The 17,919-nt window shown below is 37.8% G+C and overlaps 1 protein-coding gene across 2 annotated transcripts in view; it reads right to left on the bottom strand.

Moving 5' to 3' along the window:
* Window positions 1-17,919, bottom strand: part of SHOC2 (SHOC2 leucine rich repeat scaffold protein) — a 61,668-nt gene that overhangs the window by 4,116 nt on the left and 39,633 nt on the right. For both annotated transcript variants that reach the window (XM_079313233.1, XM_079313234.1), the window contains 5 exons: window positions 7,621-7,751; window positions 4,717-4,905; window positions 3,328-3,450; window positions 1,113-1,250; window positions 507-624 (listed from right to left, as the gene is read on the bottom strand). In XM_079313233.1, coding sequence (XP_079169359.1) covers window positions 507-624; window positions 1,113-1,250; window positions 3,328-3,450; window positions 4,717-4,905; window positions 7,621-7,751 — 699 coding nt within the window. The remainder of the gene's footprint in view (window positions 1-506; window positions 625-1,112; window positions 1,251-3,327; window positions 3,451-4,716; window positions 4,906-7,620; window positions 7,752-17,919) is intronic.

The following is a 17,919-nucleotide window of genomic DNA, read 5'->3' as shown; positions in this document are numbered from 1 at the left end:
AAAAATCCTAGTCCTTCCCTAGATTTCTTCCACTTCCTTTTCTAACCTCATCAAGGTGAAAAACAGTTATGAGGGCCTATAAAGAAAGTGTGTGCAGAAAGACTACCAGGAGAAACATTTGCTCTAGCAGTCTACACCTTACAAGGGTTTTGCCTACACCATGGCATTAGAGCAGGATTAGTGCACTTCCTTTCTCTCCAAGAATAGATTTATGAAGTGGAGTCATGGATAACACAAAAATTGTGGGAGAATCAGGAGATAAGGAATGCCACCATTACAATTTGGTGTGTATTCAGCAGCTTTCTGCAGCAGACTGAAAGATAATAGTGCATCCTTTCACTGCAGTTCAGCAAGATAAACATTGTACACTCCAGCACTGTTCCTGTCACACATGCTTCACATCAGGCTGTACATATTTGGAAGCTTCAAACGAATTTTGTGGCTTTTACTGATGAGCAGAAGAGCTGGCTATGATATATGCTTTGCATCAGACAACAGGATCTTACCAATTTCCTCAGGAAGGTGTGTGAGAAGGTTCTCTCCGAGCCCAAGGTGCGTCAGATTGGTAAGGTGACCGATTCCTCTGGGAAGGGTGGTCAGCTGATTGTTAGTCAGAACCAATTTCTAAGGGAAAAGCACATTTTTACAAATTAACTTAATGATTTTTTCCTTGAAATCACAGCAAGTAACAAGATAGGTAGCTGACAAATGAATGGGTTCTACTCTCCTGAATTTGAACAAGAAAAATTTCAACCATTCAGCAACATTGCAAATCTCTATTAAGCATCCTTGAATGAAAAACAAAAAGTTGCCTAATAAAACATATGCCTAAACATAGAAGATTTCATGAGCATGACTGAAATAATTCCTGGGGTGGTACTGCACTCATGGCACAACAGTTAAAATCCTCAAAAATTTTTTGTTCAGTATCAAATAATAAAGCTAGGGAACAGTTAATGGGGACTAATTGTGGGTGAAGTTGCACAAGACTCTTAACTTTTGTTTCTATGTCCAGTCTCAAATGGTTTCCATTCATCTAACAAGCTGCAATTAAATCAGCATGGTGTAAATAAAGGACATAAGATGTTTATCTCAACCAATTATTGTTTCACCTGCAGATCCTTGAGGTAAGCTATTTCATTTGGCAAGGATTCCAGTTTGTTTTCCTCCAGATCCAACTCTCGGAGTTTCCGTAGATTCCCAATTCCATGCGGAAGTTTCTTTAGGAGATTGTTTGACAAGATAAGAACCTCAAAAAAGAAACAACAACCAAACACAGAATTTCAGCAACACAATAAGTAAATAACAGATTAAGATACATTATTTTTAAAATATTTGCAAGTAATCAAGTCCAGTATTACCCTACACTTACATTAAGGAAGTAGCTGAAAATTTTAAAGAATAAAACAAGTCAGTGACTTAACAATTTTTTTCAAATCTTTAATGATACAAATGCATATATTTAGAGTATACTTCTTTCAAATATTATATATAAAATAATAAATGCAAAGCAAAACCAATAGAAACCTTATTTCTTCAAATGACCAAAGAAAAACAATTTCTTCCTGAATTTGCCTATCATTTTGTAATGCTTCCTTATAGCCATCTTATAATCATGTTTTACCTTATTTGCTTTGGTTGCCAAGTTCTCCTTAAAAAGCTTAGTACTTCCTCTTCTCCCTATGTCCCTTTGGTTAGGAGCAGCAGCAAATAAACACACAGATGGGAGCACCTAAGCAGAGCCCTGGCTTTCCAAAACAGGCTGCCATCACACACCCACGCCTACTACAGAGCTGTCCTCTTGTTTTTCTCCTCCTTTCTGAGTTCAATTATAAATACCCCAAGTTCAAGATGTGTACCCTTATTTGCAGGGTCAGTTAACAGTTATTCATAATTCCACAGGCAAGTTAACAGGGGTTACACTAATACACCATTTTTCCTCCAGAGAAACTCTGCAGCTCTTGGAAGTAATCAAGTCTCATAACAGCATCGTGAGTAGTCAGGTAACTAATTACTGTTTAAACAATGCTATTATCTAGTTCTTTAAGAAGGCACATTGAAACATGAGGATGTGAGAGCAGCCAGCATGGACCCTTGTGCCAGCCACACACAACCAGCCAGATTCCAAGTGCCTGTCTTCCACCAATGATCCCAACTCTCACTGGCTTCAGGTAATGTGAAAACACCACAGGCAGGAACAAGATAAAGACATGGTGAGAATCAAAGTGAAAATCAAAAGCCAGTGCCTGAGCACAAGCAGCATTTCAGTGACCATCCTTTATGCACCTCACATGCACAGAGCTGTGAGAACAGTCATGTTTTAATCATGTATCAAGAAACAAAGGCAGGAACAGACAATATTACCTACGTGCAATGCAGCTGACTTAGCACTGCTATGGGAACCTTCACTTTTGTGCAAACACTGCCCAAACGGCCCTTTGTACTTGATTTTTTAATTACAGAGAAACACAGTGGTAACAGGTCAGCAGACCAAGCAGCTCTCCAGCTTCAGCAGCCCACAGACCACCAGCAAACCCAGTTTTTAGAGGTTACTAATTTCTCAATCACATCAACCACAGCCTTAACTTAAAAGGGAACTGGGCTATTAAGTAACTATTACTCTGTCATTATTTTTGCCCCACACTACAGGAATAATTAAATATTCACAGAAGTCACATTGGAAATTTGCAATTTCAAATAAGCCATTTGTTATAGTTCTTTAACAGATTTTTCCCAGCAACTCACAGGGCCTACAAAGTCCCCTCAACTGCCCAAACAAGTACCTCTATCTTTCTGTCCCTCCAAGGCAATAATTTGTCTCTGCTGATGGTACCCTGAGAAACAGGATGAGGGGACAGAGCAGGTTTAGTTCAAGCTTTTAACCTACAAGTTCTTTCCCCTCAAAGGCTGAGAACTCCCACCTGGCTGCCTAGGAGATTCACAGAGCTACACTCAAGCCACCCCCGGCTGTAGAATACTTCATTATGTTTTTATGATCCCTGCTGCTTCCATGCTGGTCTCCAGGAATTGAACCAAGTTCAGCAACACTGCATTCACAACACTAATTCCTGTTGAGAAAAATTTTCTTTCTACATGGCTAAAAATACACCTGTACAAAGTGGTTTGTGCACACTCATCGAGAGCCTAAAGAACAACATTCAAAAGCTGTTTACAACAGCCACAAACAGCTGCAAGAGGGGGTTAAACAGCACAGATATATGTATTTATTTAGCTTTATTTGACCCAAAAGTAATACTACTTACACCTGAAGTAGAGAATCCCTATGTTGCAAATATTCACTTAGCTGTTAATTTATACTCTTCTCACCTCAAGGGAAACAAGCCCAGACACATCCTCAGGGATTTTTGTGAGCTGGTTAGTTGCTAAGTTCAGTTCTACCATACTTGTCCAAGTCCCGAAGTCCAAGGGGAGAGACGTCAGCTGATTGTCCTGTGATTTAACACACCAAACATTTAGGGTCTGCCCATGCAAAAAGTTGGGAAGGCATCTGACAGATTAAACAAACTGCTAACAGAAATACTTCATAACAACATAGTCAATAATAAAATCAGAAGAACAAAATGTTGGTAATTGGCCAATTTTTTTTTTCAAATTCCAAGTATTAGTGGTAGCAATCTAGAGTTACAGAATTGACTCTCTGTTACTAATATGAACTGAAGTGGAAAAATTAGAAGCACGTAGTTCTCAAGAACTCACACAGTGGTTAAAACATTTTTGGTTCTATTTCTGCTGAATACAATGGCCGGTGGGTTAAAAAAAAAAAGAACTGAAAGTTCACCATAACTTACAAAGGTGCTATGAGCAAATGTTTGAAACCTAAAAATATACAGAGTTTAGAAAAAAAAATCCAACAAACCAACCAAGAGAATAAACACTATCACTAAAAAAACCCACCAGAACCCACACACAAACTCCTCTGAGGGGAAAAAACAACAACAAAAAAAAAAGAATCAAAAAAACTCCTTTACACTTTAATGGCTCAGAGTAAAAGCCACTGAAATTACTCTGAACATGTTACTGCTCAAAATGTTTCTAAAATACATTATTTAGACCAGACCATCTTTTTTAAAAGGGTCATACAAAGTTTTGGTGAAAAGGCAAAGTTACAAATGAATATGCAATAAAAACTATACTCAATGCAAATTGAGGATTCATTTGTGTAAAACTGTATTTTAAAACAGCAGTTGAGCTTAGCTACTGCTCAATCTATTAATAGATATATATAATCTCTTTTCCCTACTTTAACAGTATTAGCACACTTAAAAGTTCTTTTGCTGTGCTCTTCAACTATTGCCAAGTCTCTAGACTTAAGTTTTGAAAGACTGTATTTTAAAAAAAAATTATTTTACATAAATCTGTTTATAGTGTAAACTGAAACAGTGTCTGAGAGAGAAATAAGCTAATCTACACGCTTGTGTCCCACGTGGATATTCAAGAACTTTGCAGCCAGCTTTCTTATTTCCATTGTTCAAACTCAGCAAATGTGACAAAATCTTAACTAACAAACATTAAAACAAATTAGTAACATCTTGACAGCACAGTTTTAGACTAATACAGATTTATATATGTGATAGCAGCGGCATCCACTTCAGCATGATAAATTCATTCCTTACATTATTAAGTCTGCCAGAATTCATGGAGCAGCAAACAGAGCTCCTCATTGATTTTACACAGTAGCATGTTTCTATGCCTCACCTTCATGTTCAGCTTACTTAATACTTTAGCTCTAGAGAAAATTCCAAAGGGGATTTTATTGATGCGGTTGTGCTCCATATTGAGAGAGTAGATTGTGGAGAACTGGGACGGGCCACCCACAGGATAGGACTGGAAGCAGTTCCTGGCCAATGTTAAACTAGTCAGTTTGACAAGGCTGGATAAAAGACCCTGTAGAAAGAAGAAAACCACCCAAGAACTTAGGACTGATTTATGTGAATGCATCTCTTTTCCCTTATGGGTCTAATTAGAAATGTTTTTCCCCCCTCAAGTCCATCTCTTGAAGAAGTGTTGCAACACACAAACCAGTGTTAAATTTGATAAAACTTCCACCAGCAACAATCTCTGCTCACCATCAACAGCCACTACCTTATTTCTCCCTTCCTCCCTGCATACTGACAGATACAAAAACAGCAAACATACCACATTTAAAAGCACAAGTTTGGGAGGTTTGGTAACTCTTTTCTCCTCTGAAAGCAATTTTTCTAATGACACATTGCTTCAGGAGCACAGGGGCAGAGTCCATCCCATCCCCAGCAGCTGTTCTGGCTCCAGCAGCTCACCCACATCCAAACAGGGCCCAAAGAAATATCAACCCCACACAATGGCTCCCAATAGAGGCATTTGATAATTTCAGCACTAATCTTTGGTAACTTCATAAAAATCCATATTGTGATCACAACTTGCCACTGTCTTGTAATTATACCATAATATTTTCAGATAATCAGACAGAGAAAAAGAATAGGATGGTTTGAAAATTCAGTTGTTTTTCCCATTTTCTACAATATTCCTAAGTACTTCATGCTCTATTTTCCCCCCACTTAAAAAATGAAAAGCAAGAAGCCTGTAGTTAAACTGGATAGCAATGGCTGTCCATTGAATCCAGAGTTCCATTTCTCTTGACAATCTAATTAGATTCTGAAATTCCAGCAGCCCATATCTCAGTTTATCTGTTAGTCATGTGCTAAGCACGTTGCTGGAACTGTGGAGATGAATGAGATCTAAATTACTGCTGAAGTGTCACCTTTGCTTATTACTACACCAACTTGAATCCAGCCCTATTTGCTTAAGTATTACAGAAATTGGAGATTTATGCATGGCATTACATACCATAAATAATGCAACATCTGCAATCAGGAATGAGCAGTAACAAGATAATGATTTCAACCATATTCCTAATGTCAGTATTTCTGTATTATGATTTGAGCTCCATATTCACTGTAAATGCTTTAAGAACACGGCTTTCCTGTTTCACCAGGAAAGCTTTGTTACTTTTATAAATAGTTTATTAACACTATTGTAAATAAAATAGGATCTAACAGGGACTTATCTACATGCCCCAGCTAAAACTTTAGATGCTGGGGGCATCTCAGCAAATATCAGTGAAGCATTTTCCCCACTACATATAAAATAATGGATCTTCAAATCAGTATTAATCGAACCTAATCATTAATTAGTATAATCTTTGGTTAGGAAATATTGTTTCTACCTATACTTTAATTAACAGATATTAGTTGTAGGGTTAGGCAGTCCCTGAGCTCTAACACACTTTATTGCTTCAGATGGATCTTGGCCTTTCAAGCAGCTGGTTTTGAAGTCTGCTTGTATACCAAAAAAAAATCTGAAATATGTTAGCTAATTCACTCTAATAGCCTGGAGTAATTAAATGCATTTGAAGAGAAACAAGAGAGCTTTGGCAGTACAAAGAGAACAATGCTCTTACATCTATGAGAGCTGTGGCAGTGCTGCCTTCCTCCAGCCCATCCTTTTAAGATAAAATATTTATTAGGCATTGTGTCAGCAAGTTCAGCTGTGTTTTGAAATTTAGAAATTTCTTCTACAAATACAGTTCTTTGTCTTATAGCAGAGCATGTTTTATTTTAAACAGATTACACTATAAACTATACACTTCTGCAAATTTAAGTATTCACATATCATTGGCAAATACACCTGAAGAAGGCAGCACAGCCAAGAGGTTTGTATTATGACTGAACGTGTTTTAAAGCAAGCAAGCATCCTTCACATTAGCTTTTTGTAATTACACCCTTGTTGCTTTTGTAACATGTCTGGGTGGGGTGGGCTAGCTTAGCTCTCATCCTAAAACCAGCCTGGTGGCTTTCATTCAGGCATTTTCTTAAATTATAGTCTTGCCCAAACATTTATTAAATTCTGTTTTAGTCTATCATTGCTGAGCTTAGAAATTTTTCTGAGGAAATTTAGTTACTTACTGCCCTTTGTTACTGTAAATACTCTGCCTAATTCTGAGTGCATTTTTTTTCTCTTCTATTTATAGTTTGCTATATACATCTTTAGATAACCTTTAAACTCATTTTATACTAGGAATTTAGACAACTTGGAGTCATGAAGATGACATCTTAGGAAAGCAGTTTGACCATCATTAAACCAGTAGAAACGATAAACTTTATGTTGTGTTATGAAGTCTTCATCTAAAAAGGTTCTAAAGAAATTTAATAAATATCCAAAATAAGAAGCAATCACATCAGATTTTTCTCTGTCATCTGAGCAATTAATTCCAGGCACTAATGCTTCATGAAGCAGAAACACTGAGAAACACTTATCTGGCTTGAAGGGTGGGAATCTGAACTCATTAGTTAAGGTTTTCTAAAGATACAAGACAGCAAATACAACCACATGTGTTGCTCCCAGTTTTGATTCAAATTGTATGACATTAGTCCTTCTGTACTGATGAAATATACCTAATATTTACACAATTGACATAATTCACATTACTTTTAGGTTAAAACAAAGGGTAGTTCTCAGAGTTAAGGTGCAAGATGAAATAATTCCCTGTGTTCCACTCCATTTATAAAACACTGATGCCCTCCAGCAGCACCCCCTCCCCAGTTCATTCCCTCTGCTCCTCACCTCTGGTAAAGTAGAAATGTTGTTGTTCTCCAAGTTCAGCTCATCAAGTTCACTGCATTTTGCTAAAGACTTGGGAATTGCTGACAGCCTATTGTACCTCAGGCCAAGACGACTTAGACTGGACAGATTTCCTATGGGTAGAAAACATGTGTTAATATACTGGGAGAATCACATAAATGTACAGAACAAGGTGTGACTTCTAATTCTGCTGTTGTCTCTCCCTCTACACTTCAGAATTCCAAAAAGTGAAATGCAGCTATCATCCCAAAACAGGATATACACAGATTTCCAATGCTGAAGTCAACCATGCATAAGTAGATTGTGCATATTAAATATTATTCTGAAGTTCTGCATAATATAAGCAAGCAAGGCTTATGTCCTACTGTAAAAGTTCTTCTATCCTGATCCTACTATCAACAAAAAGTATTATCATCTTCCAGATGTCCCCAAAATGACTTTTTAAAATTACAGACAGTATCATTCAATGCCATGACTCATATTTCCAGAACCTAGGCATGCATCATACAACTCAAGTCCTGGCAAAACAATTTCCTCTGCAGGGAAAAAAAAAAAAACCCACAGCTTTACCATCCTCCAACAGCAAGAAAGCCTTTAATAGATGATAGGAAAACCCCAAAATTTCCAAGTTTTTGAGTGATACTGAAGGGAAAGTCTGCAGGAAGTTTACAAAACTCTGGACAGTAATGCATGTAAAAATATTCCTGAATATTGCTAGTCTGAGTGTCCCAGTTGATACATCTTTCTGTTAGGGGGAAAAAAGTCTTGAGAAACTTGCAACTTGAAAATTTCCCATCCAAAGCTCCCTTTAGCTCCAATGTTTACCATCTAATAATTACTAAATACCAAAACCAACTGCTCAAGGATGGTGTTGAACCACAGGGTGCTGGAGCATTTAGCCTCTCCTGCAGGTAACAAAGCCTTGAACTCCACTGAAAAGTCAACAGTCAAACTGTACAAAAACTTGACCTCTGGCTCATCCCTACAGTCAGAAAGGTGTCAGTGCAGGTGTGGACATATCACACCAGGGCAGCTTGTGAACAGGTTGACACAACCAGCTCCTTGCAAAACATTTGCTGTTTTACACTCACTTTTACAACCACCCATGGCACAACACCTTTGTTCTGCAAACTGAAATACCAGACAGACACATTAGAAAGGAAACACAGGATTTAACAGATGGTAGAATGAATAACCAGAAGTAATTTTAAAATATGAAGGGGTCTTAATATGTACAATGTAACTGCTCATTAAGTGAAGGCTGTATTAGTGTCCATGCATGTGCACTTATACAAAGGTTACTGAAGCACAGTAAATGAAGAAGTAAATGTAGAGTATTTCTGCCAGACAGAGAAAAACTTTCAACAAAGCAAGCAGCAAAATATCTCTTTCCCGAACCTGGTCAAAGCATACAGCAAAAATGCCCCTATATCACCAAATAGTTGGGAATGTAGATAATAAAAAACTGAAACTGGAAAAAATGTTGTATGATTCACTGTAGTTTATAAAGCAGAGAAGTCACAAGAGCAGTGAAAGTAAAACAAAAAAAAAAAAGCACCAAAAAAGAGCAGAAAACAAAAAAACTTAGCTCCTCCATAAAACTGCAACTGAAAAAAATCCAAAACCCACAAACACCTTAATATGGAACAAATATTATTTACATCTACAAATCAAGAAAAAAAGAGGATGAGTTTCCACTGCATATCTGATAATTATCTAACAGGCTTGGCAACAAATTTTATTTAGTACCATCAACAACGAAAGGAAAGTCAAAACAGGCAGCTACACACCATTGCTTAACGAGTAGTATCTTCAATTGGGATTTTGAGTTCTATTTTTTAAAGTGTTGGATTCTAAGCAAGTAAAATTAATTGTTATAGAAGCAGCAAAGAAAGTCTTCACTTAATCAGAAAAAGGCATTTAAAATCCAAGGTTATCAATATTGCACTCCAGTGCACAAATTTTCATCTTTTCTTTTTAAATCCTGCAATGTATATAATACACTAAAGAGAATAATTAGGACCTATTCTGATCCTACAGTCCACAAGTATAAAGGCACAGATTTGTACCTAACTTAGCTATTTCATGCTGTATGCATGAGATCAGGCATTGCAAGCTGAATAAAAAATTGGCCTCACTTCACACAAAAAACATTCTACTGCAAGGCTCCAAGATGACTAGGATCTGCCATCCCAGGGATGAACAAAGCATATCCTGACTATATTCTCTGAATTTTTTCTCCAAAAATTCTCTGAATTTTTATTTAATATTTTACTAAAGGATGAACAACAAACTTTACACCAAATAAGATATAAACCGAATATTCTTTTCACTAGCTAAAACACGCCCTGGATGCTGATCTGGATTTTTCAGGCGAAAAGGACGGCCAGAGAAGTAGACAGCATGATGCCAACTGTTGCTTAGCAATACAACATTGCTGTGCCAGTTCCAGATTGTGAGCACAGGCTGTATGTATATGGCTCTCTTCCTACCAGCAATGTGGCATTTCAGAAAAATGAAACAAGGCAGCCACTAGAGAGAAGTCAAAATGTACCATAAAGAAGAGAATGACACACGTTGGCGATCCTCATGACATTATCAGAAAGGAGGCATAAATAGCAGCTCCCAGTAATTTCTCCTTATCATAAGTAGCATTTCTTAATAGAACTTTATCACTGTTTCTTTACTAGTTATCTTTCTTCTCCATGGGAAAGGCACACAAGGCATAACAGAAGACACATCCTGTGTGCACCACATTCCTTATGATTGTTTCACACATCACAGCACTAAATACAATTACTCCTGAGGACAAAACCAGCAAGACTCAAGCTGGAGCTGGATCAGTAGCACCTCTCCCACTGCTCCTGGAAGGACTGTCCTGGGCCCAGCTGATGCAGGCAACATGAGCTACCTTCTTATTTCAAGACAGAATTTATTTGCAGCCAACTTACAGCCACCCAATCTTCTGTCAACAAGGCTCAAATACCTTTTCATCCTCTCACACCTCAATGTGAATGCATCACAGTATGAAACCCTCATTAGCTTTTATCTTCACATGCTGGACAAGCCAGATCTTAGTCCCACCTTCACAAAATAGGATGCCCTTTACAGTTCTTCCCTCTGCCCAGTGTGTACAAGTTAACTTTTCTTTTTAACAGGAATGCACCAGTACAACATTAACATTTGCCTCCACGGTCCAGGGGCCAGCTGGCTAACACAAAAACTAAGTGACAAACTGTTTTACCGCAGAAACTGTTTCATGTTGCTCAGGACCACACCTAGTGCACTCAACCATCACACCATCCCACTTACAGCTCCCTGAGCTCAGGGTTACCTAGCTGATACTCGTGTTTGGAGTTGCTTTACAATGCTTACAGTCATCTCAATCATTTCCAGCTCAGCTACTGCTTTCCCAGATGGAACAGCACTAGGTGTGTGCTGATGGGCTGTCAGGGTAGGTCTAAGGAATAAGGCAAGGAAGGCAACACCTGATCATGATCTGCTCAGACTGTCATCAGGACCATTTGCAGCTGTACTCTTGTCACTGAAGCTGAACCTGGGCAGCTCCTCTGAAACAGCCCTCGCAGGTAATGACTCAGAAAATGCTGCACTAGATGTTCATGTACGTGACAGTTTGATAACCACAAGCAAAAGGCAGATACCAGCAGGAAAAGCAACAGGCAAAACCTCTTCAACTTGTTTTCTTAGAGAGCCCATTAAAAAACACCCTTGTAAACTCAACTGCCTTATTCATCAGCACTTCTAAAAATAAGATCCCAAAGCCTAAACCCTAAACTCACACTAGGCCTAAGCAAGTCACTGAAAAGTTGGTGTAGTTCAACTTTTGTCAGAAACAGTCACTCCTGGGAATCAGGTTTCACAGACACCTTGTCTCAGGATGTGAAATAGATGGTTTAAATCAATTATTTATTAAAGGTACTTTAAAAATATTAATCAAAGGAAAAGCAGGTGTTTGCCAAACCCAAAACAAAGAGAAGACAGAAAAGCAGGAAACTATACTAACAAAACTATTTTTTAGAAAGACCACCTGAAATGGTCTCCGCATTTCTTTTTTAAGTATTTCAAAATCAAGAGGAAAAAAAACCTCGTAAACTGAATAATATAAAGAAATACAAGTTCCTAATTCAAAATCCTACCAGTGCTTTTCAAAGGGAGTGATAAATGCTCTCTTCCTTCCCTTCCCTTAGTTAAAGTAATCCTGCAAATTCCCCATCTTTAGATGAAGAGTCATTATTAGTGTGGAACTTCATTCACTGAGCTGATTTGCTATCAGGACCAGTTGCTTTCTTTTAAATAAAACCAAAAGCATCAGATCAATTTAAAAATCTGTTCACTAGAGAAAACTTCTACAGATAATGTTCAAAACACCAATTTGACTTATAAGAGCTGTGCACATCAAAACCCCATAAGATCATAATCAACAATATACGTGAGCTTCAGCACACAATAGAAAATTGCAGGAACTTGTCAGAAACAACATGGCACTATTAAGCATTTCAGATGGTCTAACTTGTATAAATATTTTTAGATTTTGATTTCACTCAACTTGGCACACAATGAGCAGTCACCTTCTAAAGAACATGTTCTACATGGTCACATTACTTTAGAGTGCCATGTGCTTAATTCACTGAGGGATTTTCTTGCAAAGAAAAATTGCTGGTATGCATACAAAATATACCAGGTGTCATTTTTAACTGCCTGAAAGAAAGAGGTATATCCAAAATTAATAATACTTTAAAAAAAAAAATTAAACTTGGTGTCACCTTAAAAAAAACCATACATGAATTAAATTTAATACATCACATGGTGTTAACCTTGAAGTGAGAATAACAAAGATGATAATATTAAATAAATTTCAAATTGTATGAGAGATAGTAGACATTCTAGGGATGGGCAGCTGTGGACAGAGATTAAACACTGCTTTCAGGTATTTAAACAGCAGCTCCTGGTCTAAAATAGCCCTGAGTCAGAAGATGCCTGTACCACACTTTGTATTTACTATATACTAGTTTTTCAGATGTCAGCCAAACTCTGACAACTTTTAAGTGTTCAACAGATTTTTAGGTGAAAGGAGCTGTTGGTTAATCTAATCTCTTATCAGAAAGCAAACTGGTTCCCCTGATAGCTGTACAGCAAAATGAAAGGCTTCAGATAAAGTCTTTTAACCTTCAGTTGTACTCCACAAGCAGAGAGCATCAGCACAAAGTGACTGGTCCAACAAGACACCCCCCAAAAGAGGTCTCAGTGATCTTGCTGCAGAGGAAACAAGAACAAAATCCCATAGTCATTATTCATCTAGTCTGGGGGCACCTTCTTCCTAAATTGGAGCCTGTAGGTTTGTATGAATTTAAAAACTTGTGTCCCAGATCATCATCTGAGAGACAACAAATCCCTTCTACAATTCCTACACCCCTAATGTTTAATATGCTCTGGCTAAAGGCTGATGCCCTAGAAAAATCAGGAATGGGGACAGAAAGGTGATGGTGGTGGGAGGGCAACCACTCTCAACAGAACTACAGAAGAGAAGAGAATTCCTCCTGATCATTGACAACAACTAACAAAGCCAAAGCATGTAATGTAATTATTCTGTTCCAAATACAAAAGTATAGTTAAAAACAATACAAAATTCAAGTTAATATCACTGATTTAACAGTAAAGTGATTTTTAGTGTATTTTAGTTTTTCTTTTCAGCCACAAACACCTCCTGATATACCAGGCAGGCCAGTGTAGGAAGCAGAAACAAATTCACAAATCACCAAAGTCAGCAGGGTCCATCATTTTTTGCCTTGCTCAAACCAAAGTGCATTATCCTCCTTCTGCAAAGTCTAGGAGTTCTGATGAAGATGTTATCTATTAGAAAGCTACTTAACCTTAACTTAAAATTAGTCTCTACCACCCCTATGAGTTTAAATGCCATCTGAGTAGAACAAAGTTCTTTCTACTTTCAGTCCAACTATCATCCAAAGACGGGTCTTCCCTCATTGTATCAATATTGAAACGCTGAACTGTGACCATATCAGCAGTTATTTTCCAGGTCTGATTCCAGATGTATTTTGCTGACTATGTGAAAGATGCATATGCAAGATACTTGAAAAGCTGAGCAACAGAGGCTCAGGTACCCAACATGCACTACACACACCTGCATAAGAATAGAGAGCACAAACTCTTAGTGACATGTTTCTGAAACTGTCTGAGCAATGAAAATTCAACTTAAAACTCATTTAATATGCATTCATCAAAATGCATGTAACTCACAGACCTGCTCATCTCAATTCTCATGTGTTCCTTTGAATCACTCTTCCCTTGTGCCTGCTTCTCACAGAAAGAAAATGAGATTATAGGCTTTTGCTTTCTGCAGTATACTAATCATTCCAAAAATGCTGAGCTGCAGTTATAATATATCTGTACACATTGGTCTCCACATCTAATTACTGTATCATGGTACATGCATTCACTAAAAGAAACTGTCCCCACTCTAGTCTTAACCAGGATGAATAGCCAACCAAAATACAAAAAAAAAAAAAGGTATTTTCATAAATAGATTGAATCAGCAAACTCAGAATTACTTAGCCACTAGAAGCTATCCTAACTTTTAATGAAACAGTATATATGTATTTAACTATATTGGGTTTTGCATTGAAAATGTATTAATTAAAACATAAAATGGAAATTATAATTAGCTGAAAATGATACAAAAATACAAAACCACTTCACATTGCAAAAGAGACAAAACCAACAGCTGGACCTTATTTTGAGCTATCAATGAAAGCATTGCATTTTACTCAAATCATGCTGCATACAGTAAGAAAAAGTAACTGAGATTTATTTAATTTAATTTTTCATTGGTAGTCTTTTCTTTTTCCTTTACAAATGACTATTTAAAGCATTTCTGTGAAATTAAAGATTTATATAAATGTAAATCATATTGTATGAACAGTTTATACCTAAGTGGCAATGCAATAAAAACATTAACCTTTCCTAAATGAAAGATGTGTTTAATTTTTTAAGTCTGCCCTACTATATAAAGCAAACATATAAAATGCACAACACACAAATATATCTTTACAATTTTAGCTAATTAAGCAATGTGAGAATTATTTTATGGAGACCAGGATTCCACTTTGCATCTTCCCTGCAGCTGAATGCTGTCCAACAGCAGATACTGGGAGATGAACCTACAGAAAGGGGAAAGGACACCCTGAAACTTTCTGAAGAGTGAGGGAAGGTTCAACAGTGACTTCCCAAATGTAGAAGCAACTCTAATGATTTTCTTCTGCACAACTGCCATGCTACACTGTGAGCTTTTAGCATTTACCTCAACCTGTGCAAACACTGAGACCCAAATGTCCTCTGCCCATCACAGGCAGTTCTGTCTGATCTTCACTAGTGACAGGCAACACCTCACAGTCTCATCCCTGCCCTTCTGAACTTGGAGGACAAAATGAGCAAGTCATTTCCCATTCACCCTCCACTTGACATTTTCCAGTCAATTTTGCTACTTTACACTTACTAAGTCTAGAATTGAAGGCAACAAGAACCAGAAGTTTTCCTTTATAAGAACACCACGACAACTAGACAGGGCTTAAAGTAATACAGAAATTAGGGTATAAGAGTAGGAGCCACTACTTTCAATCAGATAAAGAAAAGACTGAATTTATTGCAATTGCCCAATAGTAGCAGAATCCAATTAAAGAAGTTTAATTAACAGCATAGTCCAAGAAAAAAACCTTGGACAAAACACAGAATGTTGATCAGCTCTCCCAAAGTAAGCCTATGGAAACAGGCTTGATGCCACAAAGCACAGAATGCTCACTGACCAAAGCACAAGGTTCTGCTTAAATGCTGAGAACATGAATATAGAATGAATAGATGCCTGTAACTTTGCTCCTTCAGAACAGTGAGTAATTAATAACATCAAACCCATCAGTTGCATCTGAACGTTGCCCCTGATCACTGAGGGAGCTGCAGGTGCTCAGACGTTTCAGAAAAAGACTCCTGCTTTTGCTAAACCTGCCAAATTCAACATACCCTTTTAAAATAGTTTCACATTTCTTCAGAAATATCTTTACTTCTAGGGACTTAAAGCTCTTGACCACAATTTTGCATAACCTGAGTTGTACCAATGCCAATATGTCTGGTTCTGGTCAGTGCTTCATGTTTTATCATCTGTAGGTTTAAAGAGCACTATTGTGCTTTCAGAAGTGCACTGGGATTAAACAGGTTAGAAGCATTATTTGGAGCACAATTTCAACCAGTAAAACAAAAAAATAAATACTACTTAATTTAATGAAAACTGTGATTTCAGCTTCTGAGCTATAGTGCCACAGTGAAGGGCAGGAGGGTAGTGCAGAGTTGTAAATTCACCTCCCATTTTGCTAGCCATCTCTTAGGAACAGTGCTATGTCAGACACTGGAAAGTGTGGCCATTGACATAATTTTTTCTGTTTTTGAAGTATAATTTTGGAACAATTATCACTGACTTCTCTTTTTCTTATTAAAATTTCTGTTGCCTTAGATGTCCATGAATACGGCACATTTGACTACAATCAAACTGCACACATAAGCACATGAAACTAGAAAATTACAAAGCAGATGAAGAATCTGGTATTTTTAAAAGTTCTAACTCTGTTTCTGTTACATTTCTTTCTCAAGTTAAGTTTCTCTGTACTTTTACATGTGAAATTTTGAACATATTTGTACAGAGTGCTAAAATGAAAAGTTCAAAGAGGGAACACTCACAACATGGTATTTACAGGACAAAATTATCTAAGTTATCTTGTAATCATAAGAAACTATTTACTCCACCCAAAATTTGTTTTCAGTCTCAAAAGTTCAATTAATAATTTTAATATAAATGGTATGTTGTTCACCTTCTTCTACATAGCTTTTGGATACATTAGCATGCCAGCTAAGTATACAGAGATAAGACACTCTGTAAATAAAAGTCGACAACAATTCCACCACCCTCCAGAAGAACAAAAAAAGCCCCACCACAACATGGGAGGGGGGAGCAATCTGCAATGAAAACACTAAACAGCTACGATCCCACCATGATTTTGATTCTGGGCTTGAGACTCTCAGAATGTGCTAAGCCACTCCACAAAGCTCATTTTTCTTACAGGAAGTGATCTAATATAAAAAGTACTTTACAATTTTCAATCAACAGAAATACAGATATGAATGTATTAAGCCAATATCTATAAAGCAAGGCATTAGGTCACTTCCTGACAACTAATATCTAAAATTGACATTTGCTACTCCACAAAAGCATGCTTCTGCAGCATTAGCTGAGAGAAGAACTTGGTATTTTTACAGAGTATATTGGCTCTGCACCTCTGTAATCACTGCTGATGCATAATCCCTTCCCTGCCACTCCCCTGCATGTCACCCTCATGTCCCTTTCTCCCAGCTCCAGTACATTTCAGTACATGCTGTTAGTTATCAAACAAGCATTTTTTAAAATTTGGCACATTCTGAAATCTTTCTGTGGGGAACCCAAAACTTGTTTAGATAGTCCAGCAGCTACTTTAAGAAGGTTTTTTGATGGAGAGCAAGGAAGGGGTCCTTTCTGAGGGGAGGGAGAAGCAGAAAGCAAAGGGGGCTGCTTGTTTTTTCAAGCAGTGTGCCAAAAACATCCTTGTAAAAAAAAATGAGTCTCCCATCAAAAGGGTGCCAGTGGGGGAGGAGGGGACAGACCTGGCAGTAATGGAAAGTCTGGTCCATAAGTGGAGGCTCATGGGCTCACAGAACATCAAATATTTATAACAAGCAAATGTGCTTGGTGTGTTTTGTCCCTGGTCTGTAAAACCCAGAGTCTGAGTGAACCGAGAACCATCAACAGCACTCATACAGCAAGTGTCCTGACACCTGGAAGCTGGTAAATGTTGCAAGAGCAGCCAGTGGTGGCAAACACCAGGCAGACACCCAGGAGCAGGGCAGACAGAAAGTGCAGGAGAGCTGCAGGGGCCGCCCCAGCCGCGCACGCAGGCGGCCACGCGCCATTGACTCGCCGCCTTCTCCTCTGCTCACAGCTTCTCGCTGAACAACCCCAACCACAAAGCAAGCTGCAATCTCAAAATCATGCCACAACTCGCTTTAATATGTTGAACCATAACTGTGATGACTAAGAAATAAAGCCAATGTTGCTGAACTGGCTAGGGCTGCCTTTTCTGCAACGTGCATAAATGTAGGCTGATCGTTATCATTTAAGATGGAACCTAAAGTTCTTCCCTTCACTATTAAATTCTGTTTGAGAACCAC

The sequence above is a fragment of the Erithacus rubecula genome (assembly GCF_903797595.1).
Source record: "Erithacus rubecula genome assembly, chromosome: 9".
In the NCBI taxonomy this organism is placed as follows: domain Eukaryota; kingdom Metazoa; phylum Chordata; class Aves; order Passeriformes; family Muscicapidae; genus Erithacus; species Erithacus rubecula.
Note: the sequence above shows the minus strand (reverse complement) of the source record. Positions and strands in the feature narration are given on the sequence as shown.